Source organism: Uloborus diversus, chromosome 1, assembly GCF_026930045.1.
Source record: "Uloborus diversus isolate 005 chromosome 1, Udiv.v.3.1, whole genome shotgun sequence".
Taxonomy (NCBI): Eukaryota; Metazoa; Arthropoda; class Arachnida; order Araneae; family Uloboridae; genus Uloborus; species Uloborus diversus.
This window is the reverse complement of record NC_072731.1, coordinates 160,816,766-160,844,302: the sequence shown is the minus strand read 5'-3', so window position 1 is coordinate 160,844,302 and position 27,537 is coordinate 160,816,766. Positions and strand designations below refer to the sequence as shown.

Sequence of the window (27,537 nt, the reverse complement as noted above, 5' to 3'; positions counted from 1 at the left end):
TTGTCATTTAACTATCCTACAGAGTTTAGATTTATATATACTACAGATTGCTTAAATGATTCATGATTTATCTCTATAACTCGTAGTTAAGCGAATTAAGTAGCAAAATGAAATTTTGACTAAATATGCTTTTTGGGCTATTTTGAAAAGTAAAAGAGAAATGAAGAAAAAGACAACAAACATATAGGATTTACCCTATCTAATTTTAAAAAAACATAGTTGGTCTGCCTTATGTTTATGTACCTTATGAGAAAAGTTGCATTAATTTAAAAAACGAAAAGTAAAACTATTTAGCAAATTTGCATTACGTTAAAAAAAAAAAGTTTGCAAATGCATAATATGTAATTTATATCTCTTTATATCTCTAAAGCTTTACTGGTTACTTAGCCTTCATTGGATTTTACATCTCCCTATCATTTGTACAATTAATGGAAATATTAGGGGGGAAACAATTCAGTTTTTCAAAAAACCCATTTTAAAAAAACCACTTGGTTTAAACCAAACAACCCTGAGGAAAATTAAGCACCTTTAGGGACTCTTAGTGACAAAAACCTATATAAGCATTTATATGACTTGTACGAATCCTGATTCATTTTAACCGATAATAAAATTGAAAGTATCAAATTTTGTTCATTCAACTCTTCAGGGCCATTCCATGGAAAAACAGACATTCTGTTCTGCCCATGACAGCTCATATATTTTATTGAAAATAATAATTGAAATTGAAAATGAACAAAATTTTGTTGCTTAAGAAGATACAAACGTATATGTGTGATTTCTTACGCAAAAAAAACAAAAATCATTACCTTCTAAAACATACATGAAATGTCGCATATGGGAAAAAATAGCGGCTTTCTGATGGAATGGCCCTTTAACATCGTGAAAATTGTTTCACAATGAAAAGAGAAATACCTATTTTTGAGCCATTCGCCCTTCATTTCAGCAACTCTAATGGCAAACATAGACAAAGCAATGTCTATTTCCATGCTTTGCCTTGTCTGTTTAGCTTCAGTGACCCAAGTTTGTCTTCCTCCATACACTGAACCAGTATAACCACCTTCGTTTCCAGGGGTCCAATCAACCAAGGGATCATATACAAAAGCTTCCAGTAATGTCAGCAGAGTTTCGCGACCTCTTCTTAGCACTTTAAGAACATGTTCACATGATATCCTAAATACACCCTAATGGAAAGAAAAATGACAGAATGAACAGAAATTACAATATAAATTGGTAACATTAAGAATTAGCGATTTACTTTGCATTTCTTTCTTTAAGATATTATCTCATTGGAAAGAACTCATGGTTAACCAGCTGATTTTCAGATTTAGTTAATGAATCCAGACATAACAATATGGCATAGGTTTTAGCTAAGCAGAATCAAAGGGAATATTATCCAGTTGTTTAAATTTGTTAGAATGGAAAATATTGATCATTTGTAAACAAAAAGGAACCAGAGTCATTGTTCCCAACTTTTAACAAGGAAATTGTAGACAGTTTAAATTTTTGAGCAGAAAGCACAACCATAAGTCAGTCATAAAATTGTTAAAATGGAAAATGTTGGCAAGTTAAAACTTTTCAGCTGAAAGATGAACCAGAGGTCAAGAGTTTGTAAGCTACAAAAATAGAATATTAGAATTCACAAAAAATATAGCTTTAAAGGAGTTGAAGGCAACAGAAGTTTGATAAAAGCAGAAATGACTGGCAACAGAGTGAATAGTTTCAAGAAGGCAGGTGCTCTTTGTTCCTTTGTTGGGGAATGATAATGCAAATAGGACCATTTTGGCAGACTTCTGTTGACCATTGATCAATTTGTGTATTTGTAAAAAAGAAAACCGATTGAAAATTAATTGGTAGCTAATTGATCATAAATACAAAAGAGTATAAAATATATGAACAATGAAATAATGCTGGACAGTAATTATTAAGAGAAAGAAATTAACGTATCATTGGAAATTTAATAAAATTATCTGCATAGCAATGAAATCTGACATTTGACTTCAGGTATTTATTCTAATCAAAATAAAGACATAATGAAATGCAATTTATAATTTAAGCCCACACGTTTTAAATTAGAAGAAAAAGAAAATATAGTGACCGATCAACCCCCCCCCCCCCAAAAAAAAAAAAAAATGCTGAACTCTGAATAGACAACAATAATTCTGCAGTGTCTAACCTGTTAGTTAAGGCAAAACAACCTAAACATAAAATTCAAGTAGCCAGTTTTTGCATTATTTTATGTTGTTGTTGCTTATCCCACTTGGTAGACAGAAACATCACACCAAGTCCATGAACCCGTACACTTTCAAACCCTCCAAAACAGCTACAGGGTTGGAGAAAAGCAGAACCTTTTCACAACCAATGCAGGAAAAGATATGGGCAGGAGCGGTTTGACCCTATTTGCATTTGGGACATAGAGGAAAAACTTTGAGACCAGCCACATGTCTTTGTGTTTGAGTGTGTTCGCTTCACAGCCGGGCCAGTACTGTTTGATCTTTTCTGCTGTTTGCCCTAAGTAAAGCAGCACCGGGGCGGGTTGCTTTGTACCCCTCATGAGTAGGGGCCCCTCTCCAAGCGGAGCAGATGTTTTGCTTGACTCGGGTTGCAATTTCTGAAGAAGAATGGCACTTTATGAGGAGAAACCATTCGGCTCCCATCACGTGCCAGTCTGTCAGCAACTTCATTTCCATATAGATCCACATGTGACAGTATCCACTAAAAAGTAATTTTAAGACGTTGACTCAAGTATTTAAGGTGTTGGATTACATTCAGAGTCCTTTTGTCATCATGTCTCCACCAATCAGACGGATGCTGAGTAGAGCTTCGGCTATCGCTAAAAATCCAAACTTCTCTACTGATGCAATAGACTCATGAACTTAGAATGATGACATTCTCTGTGAAGCAATAGTTCAAAGCTGCATTATTTTATTTATTTATTTATTTATTGTTACTTACTTTTTATTAAAAAATGTTTTTAAAAACAATGTTTCACCACCAGATTACTTGCTAGGAGCGATTTCTACTTGTTCTATTTTTATAAATGGTTATTTAACTAATTAAGTAACTTTTACACTATAAGTAGTAAATCCATATATTTTCAAACCAGGCACATAATTTTTAATTAAGATTTTAGTTTAAAAAGCATGAAGAGGTTTAATTAATTTACCTTGCAACAAAGCTTGATAAATACTTGAATGAAATGAAAACAATCCGAAACAAAAGACCCAGAAGATTGTGCAATGAAAATAACATATGCATTCCTTCTTTTGTATATGTGAAAAAGTATGCATATGTAATACGACAGCATTAATGCAATTATGTAGCAAGCTTGAAATATCTACTATTGACTCCCTACATAACTTATTACTTTCTAAGCTGTAGATTGCACAAACCATATAGAAAATAACTAATTTATCTAAAAATTTATATAGGTGCGAGTTCAATTTAAGTCCTGTATTTCTATGCTTGTCATAAAAAAAGGCTAATAATGATTATTGCATAGTTCTGTAAATCTTATAGTTGAAAATTATGAAACTCCGTTTATTAGAAGAAAAGAATCATTGATACACTTCTACATTTACAGAAAATATGGATTTTTATAAAATTAAAACTATATCTGCTTACTTCAACTCCTGTTAGCCCCAATGCTGTCATAATATTTGGAGTCATCCGAAAAGGCACTTTTTCAGGAACTCTTAAGTTTTTACCTTTTTCAAAACACACATTATAATCAATATGTACCACCTAAAAGAAAAATATTTAGTTATAAAAATAATTAAATAAACATTTATTCGTAAAACTAAAATGTGACAAAAACTACTTTCCTCTCCAGTTGATAAATCAACTAGCACGTTATCCAGATGGCGATCTCCTAATCCAATTATGTAACCAATAATGGACATAACAGCAGTTGAATGATTGTAAGTTTGAGTTACATTCCACCACTCAAGAACACTACTGCATGAGCACCAAAGTTCTCTGAAATATATAAGTAAGTAGTTGCAAAGAGAAAACAAAGGGTAAAATTAAGCACCAAAAACAAGCAGGTAAAAGACAAATTTAAAATGTTTTAAAATACATAATTTCTCAAAGCAAAATAATAGTCAAAAAAAAGAGAAGAGATAGCTGCTTGAGACTGATCTTTTCAGCAGTGGAAGTCTCAAGTACAGGGTACTAGAACAACAATGCATCATTAAATGGATAATTAGGGATATGCAGAAAAAATTTCAGAAAATGAATACAATGAAGAGGCAGCTTATCAAACTTTGATTTTTGCTAATAAATTTCTTTTCTTTGATCCAAATTATTTTCCCTATTTCTATCATATTAAGTTTACCTTTTTAGGAAGTTTAGTTTTGCTCAGACAACAGGTGCCAATGCAACAAATGTTGACTCTATCTCTTTTTGTATATTCCATGCAAAATTTTAATAAAGAGGCATTCATGCAGTGCAAAAATTTTTTCACATAAAATTTCTTTTTAGACCATTTGCTGTTTCAGATATGTCGTAAATATAAGTGGGCACTTTAAGCGTCAAAAAAGTTACTAACTGGTAGAAAGAATGAAAGCATTTTGCTTTCTGTTTTGCAGTCTTCAATTGTTGATTCCTTCTTACAAAATAATTTTTTTAATAAGTACAGTCATTCAATAGCATTCTACCCAAAGCTATAGAGCTAGGCCTTCCTCTTTCTAGGTTATCCGTTGTAGCTATAAATTTGGCACAAAGAATCTGGACAATTTCCTTTTCTCTAGCAAAAAGAAACGATGATCTCTGATCTTCATTTAACATTCTCTTTGTTTTTGCTAGTTCCTCTTCAGATAGCCGAGTCTCATTAAAATTTCATTTCTTATCAAATATACTACCCATTTAAAAATTAATTGCGAGTTGCGACTGAAAATTTAAGCGTTAGGGGTATGTGAGTAAAGGAAGGAAAGCTTAAGCTGCCTGCAAAGGGAAATCAAATATCAAAAAAAACTAAACTCCTTTAACTTTTTATTTAATAACCAGCATATTATCTCAGCATATATAATTCATGTTAACACATTTTCAAGTCTTGATATGATTCTTAAACTTCTCTTTTCTTCCAATGATCTCATATTTTCCATGAGAAAAGTTTTTGCATCATTTCTTCAAGAATAAAATTTTCCGATTGTTTGTTTTTTAATTATTGCAAAATATCTGATATTTTTATAGATTTTGTTTAGGCCTTAAATGAAAGCTAGTTAAATTTTACTATAAGGACATTATCACATATTTTCTGGTAAAATTGGAGTTTGTTTCAATATTGGGCCCAAAAAGAGGTCAAAACATAATATTTTCGTTTTTAGGAAAACATTTTTGAGGTAGGATGTCACAAAATGTATATATATATTTGTTTTTGGTATTTAGACTTTAAATAACTTTATGCTGGTATATATATAGTGTGCATATCAAACACTGTACAAATAAATACAAAATACCAGGGCTCAATACAGGCTGATTTAATACCATTTTCCGTTACATTCACAAAAACTTTATTTCAAAACCGGTACTTTCCACAATAATCAAGTAATAAAATCAGAAGCTTCACAAAACTAATTTTGAAAATCGGCAGTCACAAAACAATATTAAAAAATCTGAAGTTTCATAAAAATCTGCATTTTAAAATAGAAAACTTGTTTTTCTGTTTAAAATACAGTTAATTCATAAATAAAATGCTAAAGTGATAAATATATAAACAATCCCTCAGGTAACAGCTTTTTGTTAGTATTTTAACTCATTTTCAGCTGTTTTCAGGGTTGCCACAGAAGTTCAAGAATAAATTCCCTGACATTTCCAGGTTTTCCAGTCGATTTTAGGAAACATTCCAGGATAATGTATGTCAACTTACGTTGTTTAATATCAATACAATATAACTTTTACTGTAAATAAACCTAACTTATTAACCTATTAACCAAAAAATGCTTTAAACATTATCGATAATTGTTATCAATATCTGGGTTAAGTTAAGACTAGAGACGCACAGAGTAGCACTTTGACCGAATAGCCGAATTACCGAGTACTCTTCCTTTCACGACTCGGCCGAGTTACCAAGTACCAATTATGTTTTAAGAACCACCGACACACATGTGATGAATTTTGAACTTATTGGAATAGTAGTATAAACCTCCTTGTCCATATAATAGTTTTTAAAGCTAAATTCCTGCTGAAATTTAATTACGCATTATATAAACAATTTTGTTTGTGTCAAAAATTTTACCAAAAAATTATTTTTAAAATAAAAAATAAATAAATAAAAGGTATGATTAATCAAGTTGGAATTAAAACAAATTACAGTAAAATCCCTCTAATGCGGACACTAATAGGACAATTTTTTTTGTCCGCAATAGAGAGGTGTCTGCAGGACAGGGATTTAATAATGTTATTTGCATTGGAACTGGGCAATTAAAAATTGTCCGCATAAGAGGGGTGTCCGTTAGGAGGGGTTTCACTGTATACCAATGAATTATAGTTCTAGTCCGCCAAACATAAATATTTTTTAAAAGCAGATAAAACAAATGTGCAGGAACACTGCAGACACATATTTCTGCCCCCCCCCCCCCCCGTTACAAGGAACGTCTTTTTCAGCGCATAACATGTGAGCTAAAGAATGTAAAGACATTCGACAAAAAAATCCGACTTTTGTCGGATGCCTTTAAATCCACGAGCTCCCATTTTGTGAATTGAAAAAGGAATTCCTTGTAACACCAAAACATGTGTCTGCAGTGTTCCTGCACTGTGCTTTTAACGTTGTTTTATTTCCTTCAATTTTTTTAAACAAAGGTATTTTTATATTTTTTATAACTAATTTTTGTTTGTAGCAAAAATCCATTTTTAATATAAAAATTCCATATTTTCTATATTTACCTTTTTTTTGCATAATCTTTAATAAACAAGTTTTATTAACTTTGGGGAAATTAAAATAAAGATTTATTCCATTGAAGCATTACATACTTCATTATTCTCAAAATTTAAATTTGACTTATAAATTTTAATCGTAAATTATTGCAGAATATAATGCTTGCTCTTTTTTTTAAATATAAATTTTAGTATCTGTCTTGGACAATATTCAATTTTTTGCAACTACTCGGTATTGGCTGAGTATCTGATCAGAATATGGCCGAATACCGAGTACTTGGCAAACTGGCCGAGTACCGAGTAGTTACCGAGTACTCGGTACGTCTTTAGTTAAGACCAACTTGAAATTTAACTAAAAATGCTCTGAAAGATCAGATATTTCCAATTAATACTTTCATTTTTAAATCTCTGCAATTATGTTCTGCAAAATTTTGTTTCCCTTTCAATGCAATTTTTATTACTCAAATTTTTTTCTAAGCACTTTTTTTAACTCTTTTTCTTACTTTGCAACTTTTTCCTATTGCATAATGATATGTACTAGGGACCATTCTAGCAAAGATGACTGAGCATATTTTAAGAAATCTCATTTGATTTTAATCTCCCCCCCCCTCCTTGCAGCATGAATAACAGCATTCCGTCAGTTCATAATGCTACAAGACTTCTCTTTCAAATTTTTGACCAACATGCCCCTGTTGATACTACACTCTCAACAAGTGGAGTGACATATTTTTAAAAAACATTGATATTTAAAAAAAAAACGAGCTGATGTGCGCATCACATGACTTCCTTTTACTCCAATTTAATGTCATTTCCACATTTTTTGCAATTTTAATGTGATTCAATTGTTTACTCTCTAAATATCACCAACAGTGGACAAAGTAAAACCAAATTTAAAGAAAAAAAAATTGCCAAATTTCGCCAAGTTGGCGACAAAACTTGGCGACCAAACGACTGGCAATATATCGCCAAGTGTCTGACAAATTATAACACTACTTGAGTTTACATCGAAATTAACAATGATTTCCCCACAAAAAGGGGCAAAAGGCCCCCTTAGGAACATCCGAATGCAACCAAAAGAGAAGGTGCACAACTAGACCCCCACTAGGAGTCTACGTGCCAAATTTCAACTTTCTAGGACATACCGTTTTTGAGTTATGCGAGATACATACACACATACGTACATACGGACGTCATGAGAAAATTTGTTGTAATTAACTCAGGGGTCGTCAAAATGGATATTTCGGGTGTCTCTACGTTTCTAGGCATATATCCACGTGTGGTTGGGTCAAAAAAAAAACAACATTTATTCGGGGATGAGCAAAATGGAAATTAAGGCCGAATTTTGAGTGAAAATTTTTTCACGAATACAATACTTCCTTTTTTGGAAAAGGAAGTAAAAAGAGAGTACAAAAACCACGATGGATGTTTCCAAAACATCGACATTGCCTCAATTCTCGACTGTAACATAAACATGGGAAAACATTATCCGCATTGTGATAAAATCGTAACATGGCAAGCAAGGATTTATGAAAATCATAGTTCATTCTGTTTCAAAAATAACAATATATGCTATAAATATTCTCTGCAATGATGATTCAATTTAAAATTCATATTCTTAATACAAAAGAATATAGAAAATTATTACACTATTCTTCTAAAATGGATTTTCATTTTTGTTTTCGAAAGATTTTTTTTACAAATCCTTAGCTTTAAAAGGAAATGAAGAACTAAAAAAAAATTAATGCTCATTTTTTACAATTCAGTATTTTTACAAAAAAAAATGTAATTGCTAATTAACTCAATAATACATGAAATACACCGCCAGCTCAGTCATTTCCAGCCGAGGACTGCAGTTTTGTACTTATTAGCACTCATCAGCCCGGCATAGGAGTGACTGAGCTGGACGTGGAAAACGTGGCCAAGAGTGCCAAACTCGAAGTTTGTAAAAATAAATATATAAAGTCATTCTAATCCAGAATTAATTGAAATAACTTCCAACCATTGAAATGATGGAAAAACTTGAAGGATGCATATGGACTGAAAAATCAAACACTAAGCAATTTTCGGCAAAGTCACTTTCAAAATGTTGGCATGTTTCAAAAAAAAAAAAAGTTTTAACCAATAAAAGCTAAATCTTGAAGGCTTTAAATTTTTATGATCATTCATTTCATGAAAAAAAAATAGAATGAACGCTATTAAAATGCTAGTACGACCACACTTATTTTGCGAAAAATACTAGTAATGAATGGTTGATTTTTTTTCCAAAAGAAGCAAAATAAAATGTAATGATATAAATCAGAACTTCATAATTTACATATGGATTTTTTTTATTATTTATTTATTTATTTTACTTATTACATTTAGTACTTAAAAATGAGCTTGATTTTTTTTTCCTCTCAACTATCAGGAAAATTCGCTTATCTGGAATGCAACATTTACTGCACTTCCACATTTTTATGCAACAGTTTCACTCATCAGATGCAAAAATTGAGAGATTCCCTGACATTTGCAGAAATTTCAATAATTTATGACTTTCCCTGACAATTCCCTGACCATTTTAGGTGTTTCATTTTCCCTGACAATTCCAGGTTTTCCATATTTTCCAGGTGAGTGGCAACCCTGTGTTTTTTGCCAAATTGCACCAACACAATCTTTTAGAATCAGTTTTGGGCACCTGTTTTTCTGATGATTTCCTGAATTGTACACAGTACAAAGCCTATTAAGCTCAAATACAATAGTATTTTTCATACCTCTTAGGATTTTAGCACCCCCCCCCCAAAAAAAAATAAAAAAAAAAACGTTAGAAATAATAGTATAGATGACATTTGTATTTTTCAAAGTAATGTTTAAGTTGTTCCAATTTTCTTTAACAAAAAATAGAATGTGCCTTTAAAAAATTATAAAATCAATGCTGATAAAATAAAAAAAAACTTTCACAAGAATAGAATACTGATGCAATACTATCACAAAAATGAGTAGTGAAAAAAAAATCCTGGATTGACGCCTGAATAGAGTCGAACCTCGTTATCATTTCAGTTACCCATGAGACTGTCTGCAAAATATCGCCTAACCGGAGTGACGTCTTAACCAGACAGACTACTTAAAAAACATGATTTTAAACAATATTTAATGATAAAATTATATTTAAAATCAAGTGTAAAAACAAAAAGAAAACAAAAATTTCTGTAATTATTAGCAAGAAAGAAATCAATAGAAGCAATCTTCACTTTTGACCACAATCTGACTTGATTGACTGCTAATCCCCACCTTTTAACCATGGATTTTCATTTTCTAATGTTACCAACCTATAGAGCTGAAAGTAGCAATAGCCTTTTCTTTTCCCCTGCTACTTCTGTAGTCAAGCTTAAAATTCATCAGCTTTGCATTGATTTCAATAGTCCCTCATGCTAATCTGTTGCTTTCAGAGCTTATGTACACATCATTCTCAAGGTGGCATGAGTGAGCAAGTCTTTTACTGCTTCTCAGAAATTCTTATGATTTATTTTTCCCGATATTTTCACTATTTCCCAGAATATATTTCTATTGAGAAGAAAAATTCATCCTTTCTAAGCAGCGCAATGAGCCATGGTAGCTGGAGTTTCACAACGAAACATAATCAAGAAATTCGGAGCCACTTAACATTAAGATTATATACCACATGTTTGGGACCTCGAAGAATTGACATGACATCTGGAGTGCCGGCATATCCAGGTGTCGTGGTAACGAGGTTTGAAGGCATACATTATAAAAAATAAGTCAAAGAACTAATACTTTGCTAGCAAACTGTCAGGCGTTTCTTCCATTAATTGCTTTAAAACTTCTAGCATCACAGAAAGAGGCCATTCTTTACGATTGTCCAAGTTAAGGCTCTAAAAGCGAAATATTAAATAAGATTAATCACAGACGAATTCCAATTACATGAGTATTTAATAAAAACAAAACTTGTATTTAATTTTAATACTTACTTTTTCTTTCAAAAGTGGGGTTAATTTGTTGTAATAAACTTCAGAAGGACGCAAAACAGCAGCAATATTATTACTCTGAAAAATAAAAACGAAAGTAGTTAAAATTCTAAAATATTGTAAGAATGTTTTTCTCCGATTACAATTAAATTTGCACGGGATAGTGATTTTGCTAGACATTCAGTCCTGCATCCCCCTTCTGCAAGATTTGGATATGAGAATCATATTTAAACAGCCAGATACATAGGTATATACAGGGTGTTCCGTTTCAACCTGCAAGACCTTTATTTTCACAACCGTTAGCTCTAGATGTATACTTGAAAGTTTGAAGTGAAAATAAAAATAATTTAAAAAATACAAAATGTTATTTTTTATACCGGCTCCGAGTCCTTTAACTTATATTTAGGGGAAAAAATCTCCCTTGAAAAATAATGCCAACACAAAAAGTTTGAAATTAGTACGACCAATATTCACAGAGATATGAAGAGCAGCGTTTTGTGATTTTTACCACTTTTCACTCGCCGTCAATAACATCTTTTAGGGGAAAATATAGAGGTTAACAAATATTTAAAATTATATGTGTGCATTGAGTGTGGTTTTTCAAACTATTTGAGGTTTTGTATTGTGTTTTTGCGTATCACTGCATTACATTTGGGTCAATCCATGTCAGGGTTTAAGCTGAGTTTAAAACTTCTTTAGCAAAAAAACTAAAGTTAGAAAAAAAAGTTTAGCAAAATGCTAAAACATCGACATTTAATGAAGCCCAAAAATTCATTTATTAGGAGGTCAGATTGCAAATAAAGACATTTCTACTGGCTGTTGAACTTAATAGTAATTGAAACATTTTCTGAACTAAGAATTGTAATATGATTAAGTTGAGAATCGCTGTTCTTGTTTAATAATCTCTCGGATCATTTTTTTAAATTCTTTATTTCTGTACTTTTTTATTTGAGCAAAAAAGCGAAAACGCCTTGTTTAATTTTCGCAATTTAAATAGGTTTTTCGCATTTTGCGAAAAATGCGACCGTAACGGAAACTCTGATCCATGTCAAATCCATGCCGCCCACCATCTCCGATTTTGTTCAAGTTTGGTGTAGGGGAGACCGGGGCAAGATGACGAGCCGGGCAAGATGACAAATGCCGTAATTTTTTCTTTTCAAACTAGGTAACTGCATCAACTGCATGCTACTGGCTCTCTGTAGCTCTTATCTGCTGTTCGTTCAGCAATAGTATAGAGACGCCGAAATCGCCATATTTGTGTTAGTTCTGAAGCTCTGATTGTTTACGGTTGCCACGGTATAACTTTTATGCATGTGTAAATAAGCTAACTGCATATACATATAGGATATATCGTGTCTCTTGAGTATTTATGAGTAACTTAGTTTTAATACTACCAATTACCATGAATAAATGACAATTAATCGCTTTTTTTTATGGCAATGGAGAAGAATCTGTTCAAACAGGTAGTCTGGGGCAAGATGACGGGCAGCAACGCGGGGCAAGATGACGAGCTTGCCCGTGTTTCAAAATTTATTAAACTAACTATGTTGTCCACTTTATTAAATTCCTGTAAACTATGTGTGTTTGTCCAAGCAACCTTACGCTTCTCCTCTGGGGCTAAAGCACGCATTGAATCAAGGGAGGTATAGTTCAAAAGCGGGTGACCAGGGGCTATTTATAAACTAGTTGACCAAATGACTAGTTGAATGAATTAAACCAAGCAAAAAATCTCCTGCTCTGCTTATGATTATTGACAATCATCAATCTCACACAGCTTTGCAGGCTATCTTATATTGCAGTAAAAAAACATTATAATGGTTGGGTTGCCATTTCACACATCGCATCTTCCCTAGCTCCTTATGCGCCATTTTTCTGCCCATTAAAAACCTACTATAGCCAAGCATGTGACAACTTTATGGTCATTCATCAAGAACAAACTATCACAGAAAAAAAAATATTGTTGAGCTTTTGAGCACCGCTTACTTCAAAGCAGCTACAGTTGGAAATGCCGATAAAGGGTTTAAAGAATGAGGTATCAAGTCTCATAATTTTCTTGTTTTTAGCGGACTAGGACGTTGTTGGCTCTGAAACTGAGAATAATAGTGCTAATCCTCTGACCTTGGGAGTAGAAAACCAACATATAAACCCTCCAGACGAAGCAGAAGTTATGGCAAATGCTGATTCCTATACACCAAAGAAGCATGTCAGTGTTTTTGATTTCAATGCCTAATGTAACACAATGCGAAAAAACAAAAACGGAAGCACACCCATAAAAGAAATGTCAGAACAAGGAGCAAAGCGGAAGAAAAAAAAGAATTATTGAAAAAAAAAGGAAAAAAAGCTCGTGAAGCTAAAAAGGGAGTAAAAAAATGCTCAGAACTAGTTCCTGTAGGCGCAAGTCTATTATTGTGGGCCCGTATTCATGCCAAGCAATGCAGTTGTATCAAACTCAAAGAATAGTGTTCTAAGATGCCTTACTTGGAAAGTAGAATTTTGTGACCCTCCAACAGAAGAATGGATCCAGAGCTGTAAAAGCCAAGAGTGGTGGCATGAGGAATGTTCTAATCATGAAAATGGTATTTTTATTTGTGTCTATTGTTGCTGCACAACTTAACACTTGAACATTACGCTACAATGCATTACGCTTAATTTGATACTTAGTAAGATGTCAAAACACAATTATCGTTTGTAAAACTAGGTAACATATTCAAAACATAAAATTTGTTCAACCTTTTTCAACGTTGTCATCTTGCCCCTAGGTCAAAGTCATCTTGCCCCAGTACTGGGGCAAGATGACGACTTGTTAAGGTTATGAAAAAATAAAAATATTCTTCGTTATTTTTATTTGAAAAATTAAATGGTAATATATTTTATACTACAAAGGACTACTCTAACAACTCATGTAAAATTAATTTTACTATCCCTAAAAATAAATTCAGAAACCATGAAAATTGTTAGCATAGTCATCTTGCCCTGGTCTCCCCTACTTGTAGACTTTTTGATGCTGATTATGAATATATATATATATATATATATATATATATATATATATATATATTATTTATTTTGAGATTTATGAAGGGGTTGAAAGGTTACGAGACTTTAAATATATGCCAAGATAATTTTTTGCCGCCATTTTGATTGGCACAAAGACGTGTATAAATGGCTATAAATAATCAACAAATTATCAGAGGGCTTTGAATTTTTTTATATTTTGTTCAGTATAATGTATACTTGAATTTAAACTGGTTTAAATTGTATAACTCATTTAAATTTTTTTTCTGTAAGGGTTTACTTTTAAATTTTTGACTCAAAAACGGAGTAACTTTGACAGAAATTTGCTCAAAGTATACCCCCTTCGATTTTTTCCAAATTTTGTGCACAAGTACCTTTTAGTCTGATAAAACATCTGGTGGAAAAATCCCGGTAGGCCATTCACAAGCAGTCGTTACAAACACAATTTTTTATTTTCAGTTAAAAAATGAAACTCCTTTCCAAAATAAAGTTTATTATACTGCGTTTTACCTAAAATGGAAAGCCAACACGGGCAAAAGAAGCCACAACATAAAAATTTAGGTGTGTACAAAATAAATACAAACATCAGAATAAGATAAGATTATCTATCAGTAAAGGTATTTACTACTTTGACTTACAGTACTCACTAAAAACATTAAATTTTAATCCAAAACTATTATAAGTATATTATAAAATATCTTTGAATAATCTTATTAATAATGAAATAAGCTACAAATGAATGAAACTACATGAAATATTACTCCATGTATTTGGACTTACCTCAGCTGATGTGTTTGAAATTCAATAAGTGTAAATGTCGATAAGTGTTGCATATGTTCTGTTTCGTATGAAGTGCAAAATATTAATTGCAAAATATAATATTTTCTTGCACTACATTTTATAAAGTGATCAATACCTTTTCCGAGTTACTTTATTGTTAAAATTTTAAAATAGTGATAGCAGATTATATGTATTATATAAAAAGCAGCAGGAATTTATGAAATTTTGTTCCTTATAGATATACCAGTTTCCAAAATTAGAATTTTCCACTTTTAGAAGCATATTTTATCCTCACAGTGCATACTAAAGCTGTAGACTTATCGATAATTTCATTAAAAACCATTTTTTTTTTAAATCTTCAATCAAAAAATAAATAAATAAATAAATGAATAAAAGGAAACTTCTTTCAAAAGTCATATTTATTATACTGAGTTTCCCACAAATTGAAAGTCAATACATATAAAAAGAAGCCACAGTTATGACAGTTTAGATGTCTTACAAAATAAATTCAAACACAAGTATAAGTAGTTATGATTACCAGTTGGCAAAAGTTGTTACATTTTTAATTTTTTCCTGCTAGTTGTTTGTATCTTTTCACAGAAATTTGTGTGCACAAGTACCTTTGATTGCATTTTAGCACCTGGTAATAAAATTTTGATGTTCGATTCTTGGTATTTTTTTAAATCTAAAATTTTAAATGTTTAAAAGAAATTTTTTTTATTTATTAGCGATATGTAAAAAGCTTAAAAGATAACAAACACCAAAAGACATATTTCTTTACATCCGATTATGCTTAGATCATTCGATAGAAAACATTGATGACTGAGCAGAAGTATTTAAATTACTGCTAGAAGATTAACTTTTGCCCAGTCACAGCCATTCCTCAATTTGACTGATTATTTTAATAATATATTTCTGTGTATTGCGAAGAATGGTAGATTTTACATACAGTTTAGCACAAAAATTCCCTGTGAGTAATGAGTGTTAGACCTCTACTGAAGAAAAGGAATATTATTCCAGAAATCAACATCAAGAAAGTGATGCAACAACTTATCTATATCGTCCACCACCTTCTTACTTTGGAGAAGAATATGACTGCGTTTACTTACTCCTTGTACTGATGATACCAATACAAAAGCACAGGCCTTTTAGAATTGGTGATAGGTCTAAAGCTTTAGTGTGTGCTGTGAAGATAAAATATGTTTCTAAAAGTGGAAAATTCTAATTTTGGAAACTAGTCTATACGTAAGCAGAGATGTTCCCATCCATTTTTCTGAAGGTATACTCCCAGTAATCCATTATGCACAATATGTGTATGCAATTATATACGTAATATGTCATTTTATGAAAATTTTTGAAGCTTGAGGGTATATGCTACATGTCTAAAAAATGTTTGAAAGTATACCACATATATGGAATATACCTTATAGGAACACCACAGAACATAAACAACAAAAATTCATAAATTACTGCGATTTTTTTTTTATATAATACACATAATTTTCTGCTTTTAAGCTAATTAACTGCTATTTCTATTCTAAAATTTTGTAACAATGAGTAACTCGAAAAGATATTGATCACTTTATAAAATATAGTGCAAGAAAATATTATATTTACAATTATTATCTTACGCTGCACATGAAATAGAACTTATGCAATACTTATTGACGTTTACATTAGCTGATTGCAAATTGCTATAGCAAATACATCAGCTGAGGAAAGTCCAAATATATGGAGTTCATTCATTTGTAGTTTTTTTATTAATAAGATTATTCAGATATTTTATAACATACACATAATAGTTCCGGATTCAAATTTTAATGTTTTTGGTGTGTACTGGTGTATAATCGGTGTCAATAAGTCTTAAATCATAAGCACAAAAATATTGTTTTAGCTAATAACAAATTCCTTCTATTTTCCAAATTGGATTTTCAGAAAAAAATAAACAATTTATACAAATTTGAGTAGATTTTTGATAAAGAGCTCAAACTTCAATTATTGTTCCTGGAATGGGGGGGGAAGGTATCCAGCAATAAAATAAATAAGCTTGATTCATTAAAATTATTACTTTTACTAAAATTTAATGAAAGGCAGTGAAAATGTGCAAGAAAATTCAGACTTTGGTTTTGAATTTTCAACAATCTCAAACTAGAGATAAGAATACATTTTCTGAGAACAATTTAAAAACTACAATAAAGGTAGAGTCAAAAGAACAAACTACGATGAAAGAAATACGAACCTGGCCTTTCAAAACAGCAGAATTTGCTTCACGCTGCTGCCATCTTTTGTATAATCCAAACAAAGGTGTTGCTCCATCAACCCACTGAATCAGGCCAGAGCGAGGCCCAAGAGGGGTCACAGAATAATGACGAGCATAAAACACTTCTTTTCCATGTCTGTTTTAGGGTAAAAGGTACAATTATAAACTTTTTAAACTTCAAAAAATATTGTAACTCTTAATGAAAATATTTGTGTATGGCTTTATCTCTGAACTTTGTTTAAAATCTGAAATCCCATGTTTAAATCAATCCTGAATTTGTGGAGAAAAGTTGGGAATGTTTTGCGGCATTTTTTTGCATATAATAAACTCTTAACAAAGGAAGAAAATTAAATTTTATAATCATAATTATGTCATCTATTTCTTCATTGTTTAGTTAAAAGAGTTGGATCAAAATCGGGGCAATAAAAGTTGATTGTAAATGCCGCATTGGCAGAAATGTCACATTTCCAAAACATTTAAAGGCTGCGGCGCTTCTTCCAGAAATTACTGTAGTACATATTGTTACCTAAATTAGGAACATAATACAAGAAATAAGTAGTTATCACATCTTAACTTGTCAAAACATTTTAGTAGGAAGCCCAACATTTATCATATTGTTAGTAGATAATAAAGTATAATTTCCATCAATCCTTCGTGAAAAAGTAGTAATTTTTATACCCTCATGACAAAAACTTATCTCAAATTTAGTACAGGAAAAAGAAATAGGGAAGACAAGGTTTAGATTACAAGAAAAAGCAGGAACTAACTGCATGGGTAAAGTATGTTTTTCCTTAAAAAGAATTTTTAAACATACCTCTTATTTTTTTGAAAACATATTATTCACAATGGAAAGAAACTGCATGATTCTTTCATCCAAATGCAGATCTTCTAATCCTTTGAAAAGATATGTGTACCTGTTGATAAAAACAATCTTATTCATACCTATGAAAAAATATTTATATATGAAACTTCTATAAATACCCAAAGACAAAATAGGGGCACACTAATCTTTATATTTGCATATCAATCAAAATGCCCAGACATATACAAAAACTAGAAAAGTTTCAGATAGGGACTTGCTTATCTATTAAATATGAAGCATCATGAATGACATTTAGCATAAAACACATTCAGAGTACAGTAAAACTCCTGATTACACTAGTCAACAAAAAAGAACTTTTTGTCTGCATCCTGGTTTTAAATGGTCATTTCCTACTAATTTTGGGTCAAGAGAAACGACTATCCTAGTGGTTCTTTTTATTAACTCTGTTTTCAAGATAAATAAAAGCTCACTAGAGAAAGATGAACAGCAACCACACTTTGATTTAAAGGTGATGTTTAAAAAGAAAAAATAATAATAATAATAATTATATATATATATATATATATATATATATATATATATATATATATATATATATATATATAATAAAAAATGTGTGTGTGTGCTATAAATGTTATTAAATAGGTCCTGTTAAATGCAATATATTTGGAGGCTGATTTTTGGGCCGCTCTTCCCAAAATCTTAATTTTTTTAAGTCCATTTCGGTTTTCATGTAATGAGATTTTCTATTTCTAGCTAGGGTCGAAGTTTAGAGGACATTCAATCTCATTAGCGGTGTTTCTATCTGCCAGGAAAGAAAGAGCATTAAGGAGAATTCGCTATCCTAGTTAGCTCTATATAGGGATTGCAATATCGGACGAAAAATTCAATACTGGTAGTCGGGTATTTTTAAAACGTGATACCAAAATACCGGTAATTGAAATTTTTCATAAAATGCTTGAAAACACATTGTTTCTTTTCGCCACATTTCATAATTTTGTACCAAAATTGAAAACATATTGTGAACAAATATAAAATGAGAGACCAAATGTCATAATAAAAATTCAATAATAGTAAAAAAAACACACTACGTCTATTGAATTGTTGTTGAGCCCGGATCCCATTTCACTGCTTAACTTTCCTGCAGTTGAAAATACTCTTTCTGAGCTCACGCAAGTCGGTGGTACTATTAACAATTCCCGATACACCTCCTCTAATCATCTGGAAGTCTTTAATCTTCAAATTTTTCAGTCTCTTGAGTGTTATTTTTGGTTAAATCCTTTTGTGTGTGGGTTTCTTTTGTATTGTGTGTATTATTATTATTTTTTAAATTTTATAGCTAGTTGTAATTTATTTTCGAGAGACTATCCTTTTTCATTATTAACATCATTTTCTCTTGAGCAGGAGAGGTTTTTTGAAATTTAAGATAAATTTGACTAAACTTGATCTTGTAATTTTCTCTTTTTTTTCAAAAATCTTTACAATTATATTTATGTAACAATCTGAAAATATGTTTCAAATGATTACACTTTGCCTCTATGCAAATTTTCAAGGCACTATATAGTTTCAAAATATTATCTTGCCAAGTGTAAAGTCAAATAGTGAGACAGGACAACAAACCAATACTGGGTAACAACAAATTACCATTTGTTATGATAACAAGAAAAAGTTTTTGTCAAAAGTGAGTATACTTGAGACAAATAATTAAAAATGGAATCATAAAGTATTGCTTCAATTCAGGGTTCATACTCTATTTGGATGAAAAAATTCCATGACTTTTTCATGACTTCATAAACATTTTCATGGCTTGTTACACCATGAGAATACTGCCATGCTAAGCACATAAGTTGTATCTGCACTCTTTGTCAAAACTGAGTTACTGTCCCCATGTGGTTTTTTGTCACATATATTACCAAAATAAGTTATTTTATGGTCATTTTTAAATGGGGAAAGATTTTTTAAAAAATTCTGAAAAAGTTGCATGTGGATCAAATACATTGAGGCACACAACTTTAAACGGCAATTTCTCATTTTGAACTCAGATACAGAATACAGATATGACTTTTGCGCTTAGCACCGTAGAATAGTAGGGGAGACAAGGCATACTTGATCCCTGGGGATACATGATCCAATAGCCAAAAATGTACCAAAATCATTAAGTAGAGGTTTGAAACCTGACAATTATATTAAAGTTATACTTGTACATAAAAACTGGCAAGATTTGGTTTTTTTCAGCCATTTTATTTTAGCTCAAGAAATGATTGTTCCATTGTGACAACAGAAACTTTTTTTAGGAAAGCATTCCGAAGTTTACATTATCCGTTAAATACAACTTTTTAAAAAATCCAAAGTGTAATGTTAGAGTATGGACGGTCTTTAATAATTGAGATATATTTTTAGTAAATTGCCACTGATTGTTAACAACAGAACAAGTATGTTTGTAAAAATCACATATTAGGGATACTTGATCCCTTCGTTTAGAGGGATACATGATCCCAGAGATCAAATATCCATATGACAATATAAACACAATGAAAACAATACAAATGTTGTTTACTTAGTTGATATTAACTTTAAACATTCAAAACCATGTTAAAATAATGAAATTTATCATAGTTTGAGTGATAGATTTAAACAATCACTGTACTGTAAATATGCTAAACAATTGAAATATCAGTTTGCATTTGTAACCCACATAACACCTGAAGCATCTAAACATAAATTAACTTTACTGATAAATTATGTTCTGATCAGCCAAATGAGCTTGAAGAAGTTGAAATAGATGTCAAATCTCTGTTTGAAAGAAAAAAAATAAGTGATTTTACAATAGTTAGATTTACAACAAAAAAAAGTGAGTTTCCCATTATGTTGACCCATTAGCAGATATAATGCCAAGTTGGATTTCTAGAGTTTCAAATAAGTTTTCTGAAGCGAAAAGGTAATATACTTAATCTATTTTTCCTGAAAAATTGACAAAATGTGTTAAGCTGCACACATCCAGTTGGATTGAGCGGAACGTAAAGAACTAAAACAAACAAATTGTTTGCATTCTACTTTTCAGGTTTTGAAAACATATAAGCTAGACTTTCTTTTTTATGAGTACACTGATATTTACATTTTCCTTCCCTCTTTTTAAAAATTAATTCAAATGATGAAACTCTTAATTTTATTATTGCAAGACATGAAGCAAATATGATTTTCGTGCTTGTCATCCTATTTTTTTTAATTTGTTGTAATTTTAGCATCATTACGCTACTTTAAAAAAATTGTTAGTTTTATTTATAAAATATAGTATTGTTCACAACTGTATTGGATAATAAGTGACTGATGAAAAACATAAGTTCATAAAAGTTGTGTACATTTTTTTTACAAATTAGTGAAATTTGAAACAATGTTATTTTGTGTTCACATTATAATCTAATAAAAAAAATTAGAAATTGTGTGGGTTTTTTTTTTAGAAACATTATGTAGAAAACTAAAATCCATAAATGAATTGCCGATCTAATGAAAAATCTATGTATTTTTATCAGTGGGATCAAGTATCCCCCATGAACGGATCATGTATTTCTTGATAGGGGATACATGATCCCTTTATGACATTTTTGAAAAAAATATTTTACGAAAACCATCTGTTTTATTTCAACTAAAGAATACTGTCAGAGGCAAAAATCACCTTTGTTCACGTACTTAAAAAAAAAAATGATAATTTGCAGAAGAGAAAAAAATTGAAAACTAAAGTGGGGATCAAGTATCTCCAGTCTCCCCTACTATTTAACTAGCCAATTTTTAGAAACCAGCATTAGCAAAACTTCTCATCGAAGCACTTACTTGCAATTGAAAAAATATCAGTGTGCACATAAAAAACTAAATTATTCTTATTTATTTCTTATTATCATTGTTCTTCATCGTATAAATTTAAGTAAAGTAAAAATACAGTGAATGGAATATAATAGTACTTAAATGTTCAATTTTTTTCATATACAGACAGAATGATAATGAATGGAACAAAGTTTGAATGAGTCATTACTGAGTTTCAATATATTTGCTCCAAAAAGTTCCCTTTTAGTGTCAACAGTGCATTTAATCATCCACATAAATTGACAGTATTTCGGTTCTTTAAATTAATGTCACATTCTTAAGTAAATTCATATTTCTAAACCAGCTACTTTATTTTCAAAAAAAAAAAAAAAAACAGTACTTGTTCAATCATCAAATGTACTTGTTCACTTATTTGCATATTTTTAAATGCATATAAATTGATATTATTCAGAAATTTTAGAACATAGTGTTTGATTCCTGATGTTGAACATAGCAGTGGGTCGCATGGATTAGTTTTGCAAGCCGTGTTTTAGAATATTCGAGTTACCCTATTTCTGTATATTATCACCAGATTAAAGATCTTTATTTTCTATAATGTTCAACAAATTAAGATAAACTCTGATAAATTTAATAATAAAGTTTTACTAGTGATGGAAACGAACTTGGATGCAATTACATTGCTTTTTTTTTTTTTTTTGAGTGGGCATGGCAAAAATCAAGAATGTGCAATTTTGCTACTACAGAATATAAAATATAGTGTTGAAAATAATAGTAAATCCAAAATAAGGGATGTCCAAGCAGTAAAATCACATTGAAAAAAAAAGAGGAGCGGCTGCTACGGAAGTGGATGCAATGAGATTTTCAGATTTGTTTTTGCGATTGTTTGATTTTCCAGTTTTAATAGCTTTTACTGTTAAATCACTCAAAATTTCTATTGCTCTTTAAGTTACTGTTACTTTCTCTTTGCCCAGGATATTTTTCCATGACTTTAAATAAATTTCCATGACTTTGAATGAAAATTTCAATTTTCCATGACTTTTCCAGGTCTGAAATTAGATTTTTTTCCCATGACTTTCCAAGATTTCCATGACCCGTACGAACCCTGTCAATTGATAATCGGAATTAATTGTTCATAGAACAAATGCATTCAAAATTGCACTCTTAATTAATTTTCACAAATGAGAAAGTGAGTGATTAGGGAAATGGAAAAAATAGAAACATGGTGCACAAAAGCGTACTAAAATGCTATTCATCTCAACGTGTAGTAACGACAATATGATATTGCAATCTTTCTGCTACCTTTGTTTCATGATATTCTATTAGTTTGTGCTTTTGAAGCCAAATTTTAATATCAATAGATTGATTTTGGTTCTTTATCATGGGGAAAAAATGTACACTTAAAAAAATAATAAGTAGATATTTAATAAGCTGTATTGAAAATCTTATAATTAAAACTGTTTATTATTTTCTGCTAATCCTGAAAATAACGGCATTTTACTTCAGCAAATACAAGGATTACGAAATTGCAAAAGTGCTCGAAATACCGGTATTGCAATCACTAGCTCTGTATCTTGAAAACTAGAGCTAATCTCAACTTTTTTAGGTGATTTTTGTTTTTAGCAAGGCAAAATACTTCCGAAACAGCTCTTTTTGAGCTGGATGCATTTTTATTATTAACTAGTGTTATCAGTGGTCTAATCATCCATGGTTTGCATTATCAGCGGGTCTTTTCACATTTTGACTTTTTTGTAAAAAATTAACATATGAATTAATATTGAAGTCATTAAACGTTTTTTAAACCTATGATTATGTTATTGTTCAGTTTTTACATACATTTTTTACATTGAATGCTATTGTTTTTAGATGAGCAATTCCAGGGGTAATTGACTGACATTTTTAGAGTAAAACAATAAATACTTTGTAACCTTCAACGCAAAATATACTTTGCGCAAACACTCTTTTCTTCTGGATTATTGTATTTTTTAAAGTAAACTTTATGGTCTAATTGAATTTTCGAAATACATTTTGGTTGATTTTTAAATAATTGTTAAAAACATGGTAACTGCCAGACATTCTAAAAAGTACCAAGTCAGTCAGTTACCTTGCTTTCATTTTTTTTTTCATTCATCTTGAAACGCTTTGTTGCAGTTTAATTAAAAATTAATTTCAACATGAGAGCCTAAATTTTTGACTCACACCTTATATGCCAGTCGTGTAACAGAGAAAATCAAATGTCCCTGAACAGTTACATCCTTTACAGTAAATGCCCTGCTTGTGATGCAATTTCATTTAAATTGAACTTTCAGTTTTGTACAATAAAAAATCATAATTTTACGAAAATAACTATCTACCTATGTCCATCTGAACCAATGAATGCTAACTTCTTGGGTTTTGTTTTAGTTGGCAAAATTGAAACAACATGATGCACTGACTGCACAGTAACCATACCAGATACTTTATTTATTCCAGGCATTGGGATTACAGTTGACTTCAGTGATGCTAAAACAGGACTAATGTGATCCATATTTAAATGTGATCGAGACTGTTGTTGAGTTTTCTGTTGCAGTAATTGGTACAGCTACAAAAGAAAAATAATTTATGATTAGAACTTCCAAACAAAGACACATAAAATCCCTGTTGAAAATAATTTACACTATACTAACCTGTTTGTATACAGCCCAACTATCTTGTGGTCTAGATGGATCAGATGGATCTTTAATTTTGCTAATGGCAAGTTCTATATCTGTTTCAAAAGATTTCTGAAACCATTGTTCATGTGGTGTTTCAGCAGGTTGACTAGAAATAGCCTGCAGCTGCTCCAAAAGAAATACAGTCTGAAAGAAAGCACTAAAAATTTAGAGGTCTTTTTAATCTGCTTATGAGTTTTGCAAAGAAACAACAGACCATGACACTCATGTAACAAACTCAACATATTGTGCACAAAAGTTATGTCATTACCCTAGGTTTTTTAGTGCTACAAAAAGTACTGCACTCTCATATCTAACTCAAAATAGGATTTCTTTTTAACATAGAAAAATTAAACATAAAACACTAAGTGAGAAAAAAATATATAATTAAGGAACTCTTAGAATACCAAGACCAACTAGTATGTTGTGGCCATCACGAAACTCTCTTCTATATCTTTCTTATAATTCTAATTCCTCTCCATGCTTGACGAGGAAGCAACATTCCCAAGAAAAACAAAATTACACATGCGAAAACTTGACGATGATCCTAATTCCCGATTTATCTCAAGAGCAAAGCAATGAATGAAAATTAAAAATTATTTTAAAAGCCTTGCTTAAAATAATTACAAACATTTATTTACTAACAAACACAAGATGGCAACAGTTAAAAATCTTAAATCATCGCGATTTTCTGGTTATTTTCCAACAATTAAAATCACGAGATAAACACAGACGACAGTCTATTACGATTTGTCTTTCTTATTGTTGCAATTATAAATTTTTATTCACACAAATTAAAAAAAAATCAGCTCCCCATGAAGCGATTGGCGCCAAAATTGAACCAACGCCTGTTTACATATGGATTCATATTTATTCCAAATTTCATCCAGAACGTAGCATTACTTCTTGAGATATGGCACTCACAATGGGAAAAAAAGAACGTTTGATTGCGCCACCCCTTTTTTAGCTGCTGACTCCAAAATAGAATCATTTCTCATACCCTCTAAGGGCTACTTGTCGATAAATTTTTGTTTGATTACGTTCATTATTTCTTGAGATACAGCAGTCAAAATTGACGACAAAAAACGTTCTATAGCTTAACCCCCGTTTGACCTATTGACACCAAAATTGAATCAGCACCTGTACCTGTTAAGGGCAACATATGGAGCAAAATTTATTTGATTCCACCAGTTACTTCCTGTGGAATAGCAGTCACGCAAAACTCAAAAAACGTGCCATTGCTAAACCCCCCTTGGAGGAATTCGCGCCAAAAACCAATGGACACAAGTTCACATAGTGGTACATATGTGTACCAAATTTGGTTCGATTTCATGCGGTAGTTTTTGCTGTAGAGCGGCCACAAAAAACTGGTTACACACAGACGTGACACACAAACACACGCAGACATTTTCCAAAAATGGTCGAAATGGACTCAGCCTCATAACGTTCAAATCCGTCAAAATTCGAAATTCGAAAATTTGCACGAATCCAATACTTTCTTCTATATATTAGATATAGAAGAAAGTAAAAATGGAAGATTCTGAAAATTGTTAAATTTCTAATTTGATTTTTTAAGACAATGCAGCAATCTGCTATGCAATGTCATCTGACATCATATATTACTTATTCAAATCCTTTTTTCAACTGAGAACATAAAAAGGCCCAAATTTGAGCTGCCCATACAAATACAATATTTAAAACTAAACATTCACTTACCGGTTTAACGTATACAGAGTGTTTCTCCTTAATAATTTCTCTTTTTTCTTCCTTGCTCAGGTGAGTATTGTTCATTACTTTTCCAATCTCTTTTTCCAAATTAAGAAAACGCCTAAGAAATATATAATAGTTTTTTTATACAGAATGTTTATCAATATGGAACTTGAGATTAAACATGCTTAATTATCATTATTTTTATTTTTCACATTGTGTTCAGGTTCATCATTTCAAAATGTCCTAGAGGCAGGGGGTGCAACGGGCATAGCGAAATAATATACACACAAAGTGCATGCCATGTGCAGATAAATTTGCTGCTGTGCAGATACACTTGCTTTGAATATATGCATGACAAATAATTGTTAATTAAAATCAATATTAAACATTGACAGGGTTCATACTCTTGTGGTCAAAAAAAACTCCTTGACATTTCCAGGTTTTCTCCAGATCGTTTTTTAAAAAAATTCCAGGTTACCCGCTTCATTCAAAATTAAGTTTAAATAACAATATTTTCAAAAAAATTTAAATTGTTTAAAGTAGCTATGCAGAATAACTAAAACTGTTACCCTTGGATTTAAAAAAAAATCTTGGAATTATTTTCCTTTCTGTGTCTCTCTCTTTTATTTTTAATGTTTTGTTCAAAATTGTTTTTATTAGTTTACTACTTGTTTGAAAATAAACTACTTTCAACTTATTTTAGCGTTGCTTCGATGCCACGTGTCATGCATAATGTTAGCATTCACTTTTGGTTTACAATGCTTCTTTTTATTTTGTTATATGTATATAACACAAAACATATTGAGCCAAAAAATTTCTATTTTTCAGTATAAATATGATTAACTTGTTGCATTGATTGGCATACCATATAATGCATAACAACAAAAATCAGGGTTCATACTCTATTTGGATGAAAAAATTCCATGACCTATCCAAGACTTTTTCACGACTTCAATGAAAAATTTCATGACCTCGTTACATGAAAAGAATAGCACTATTTAATCTCAAACTTGGTAATATTTGGAAATGAGCATTAGCAAAACGTCTATATGAATGCCACAGCCTCATTGAAGCACTTACTTGTAATGGAAAAAATATAAGTGCAGACTTAAAAAACTAAACTATTCTTATTTGTCTTCACCATATAAATTTAAGTAAAGTAAAAATGCAGTGAAGCGAATGTGATGATGCTTAAATGTCTGATTTTTTCTTTTATACAGGAAGAATGATATTGAATGGGACAAAGGTTAAATGAGTCACCACTGTTTCAATAAATTTGCTTCAAAAGTTACCTTTTAGTGTCAACAGTGCCTTTAATCATTCACATAACTTGACAGTTTTTTGGTTCTTTAAAGTAAAGCCACATAGTTTAGTTCTTTATGTTTCTAAACCAGATCTTTTTTGAAAAAAACCATTCAGTAATGAATCAATCTTCTGATTCAAAAGTATATTTGTTTTGTTTACAAATTTACATATTTTCAAATGCATATAAATTAGTAGGTTCAGAAATTCCAGAACAGGTTCAATTCCCGTCATTGAACGTAGCAGTGGGTTGCATAGATTAGTTTTGTAATATAAACAAAATTAATATAATTAAAAAAAAAATTT

General features: G+C 30.9%; 1 protein-coding gene across 1 annotated transcript in view; it reads right to left on the bottom strand.

Moving 5' to 3' along the window:
• Positions 1 to 27,537, bottom strand: part of LOC129216614 (serine/threonine-protein kinase SMG1-like) — a 248,709-nt gene that overhangs the window by 92,239 nt on the left and 128,933 nt on the right. Inside the window, exons 41-50 of the mRNA XM_054850834.1 lie at positions 25,936 to 26,047; positions 24,196 to 24,366; positions 23,884 to 24,110; positions 17,713 to 17,804; positions 16,870 to 17,033; positions 10,839 to 10,913; positions 10,645 to 10,742; positions 3,798 to 3,975; positions 3,622 to 3,741; positions 913 to 1,181 (exon numbers count right to left, since the gene is read on the bottom strand). Of these exons, the coding sequence (XP_054706809.1) occupies positions 913 to 1,181; positions 3,622 to 3,741; positions 3,798 to 3,975; positions 10,645 to 10,742; positions 10,839 to 10,913; positions 16,870 to 17,033; positions 17,713 to 17,804; positions 23,884 to 24,110; positions 24,196 to 24,366; positions 25,936 to 26,047 (1,506 nt within the window). The remainder of the gene's footprint in view (positions 1 to 912; positions 1,182 to 3,621; positions 3,742 to 3,797; positions 3,976 to 10,644; positions 10,743 to 10,838; positions 10,914 to 16,869; positions 17,034 to 17,712; positions 17,805 to 23,883; positions 24,111 to 24,195; positions 24,367 to 25,935; positions 26,048 to 27,537) is intronic.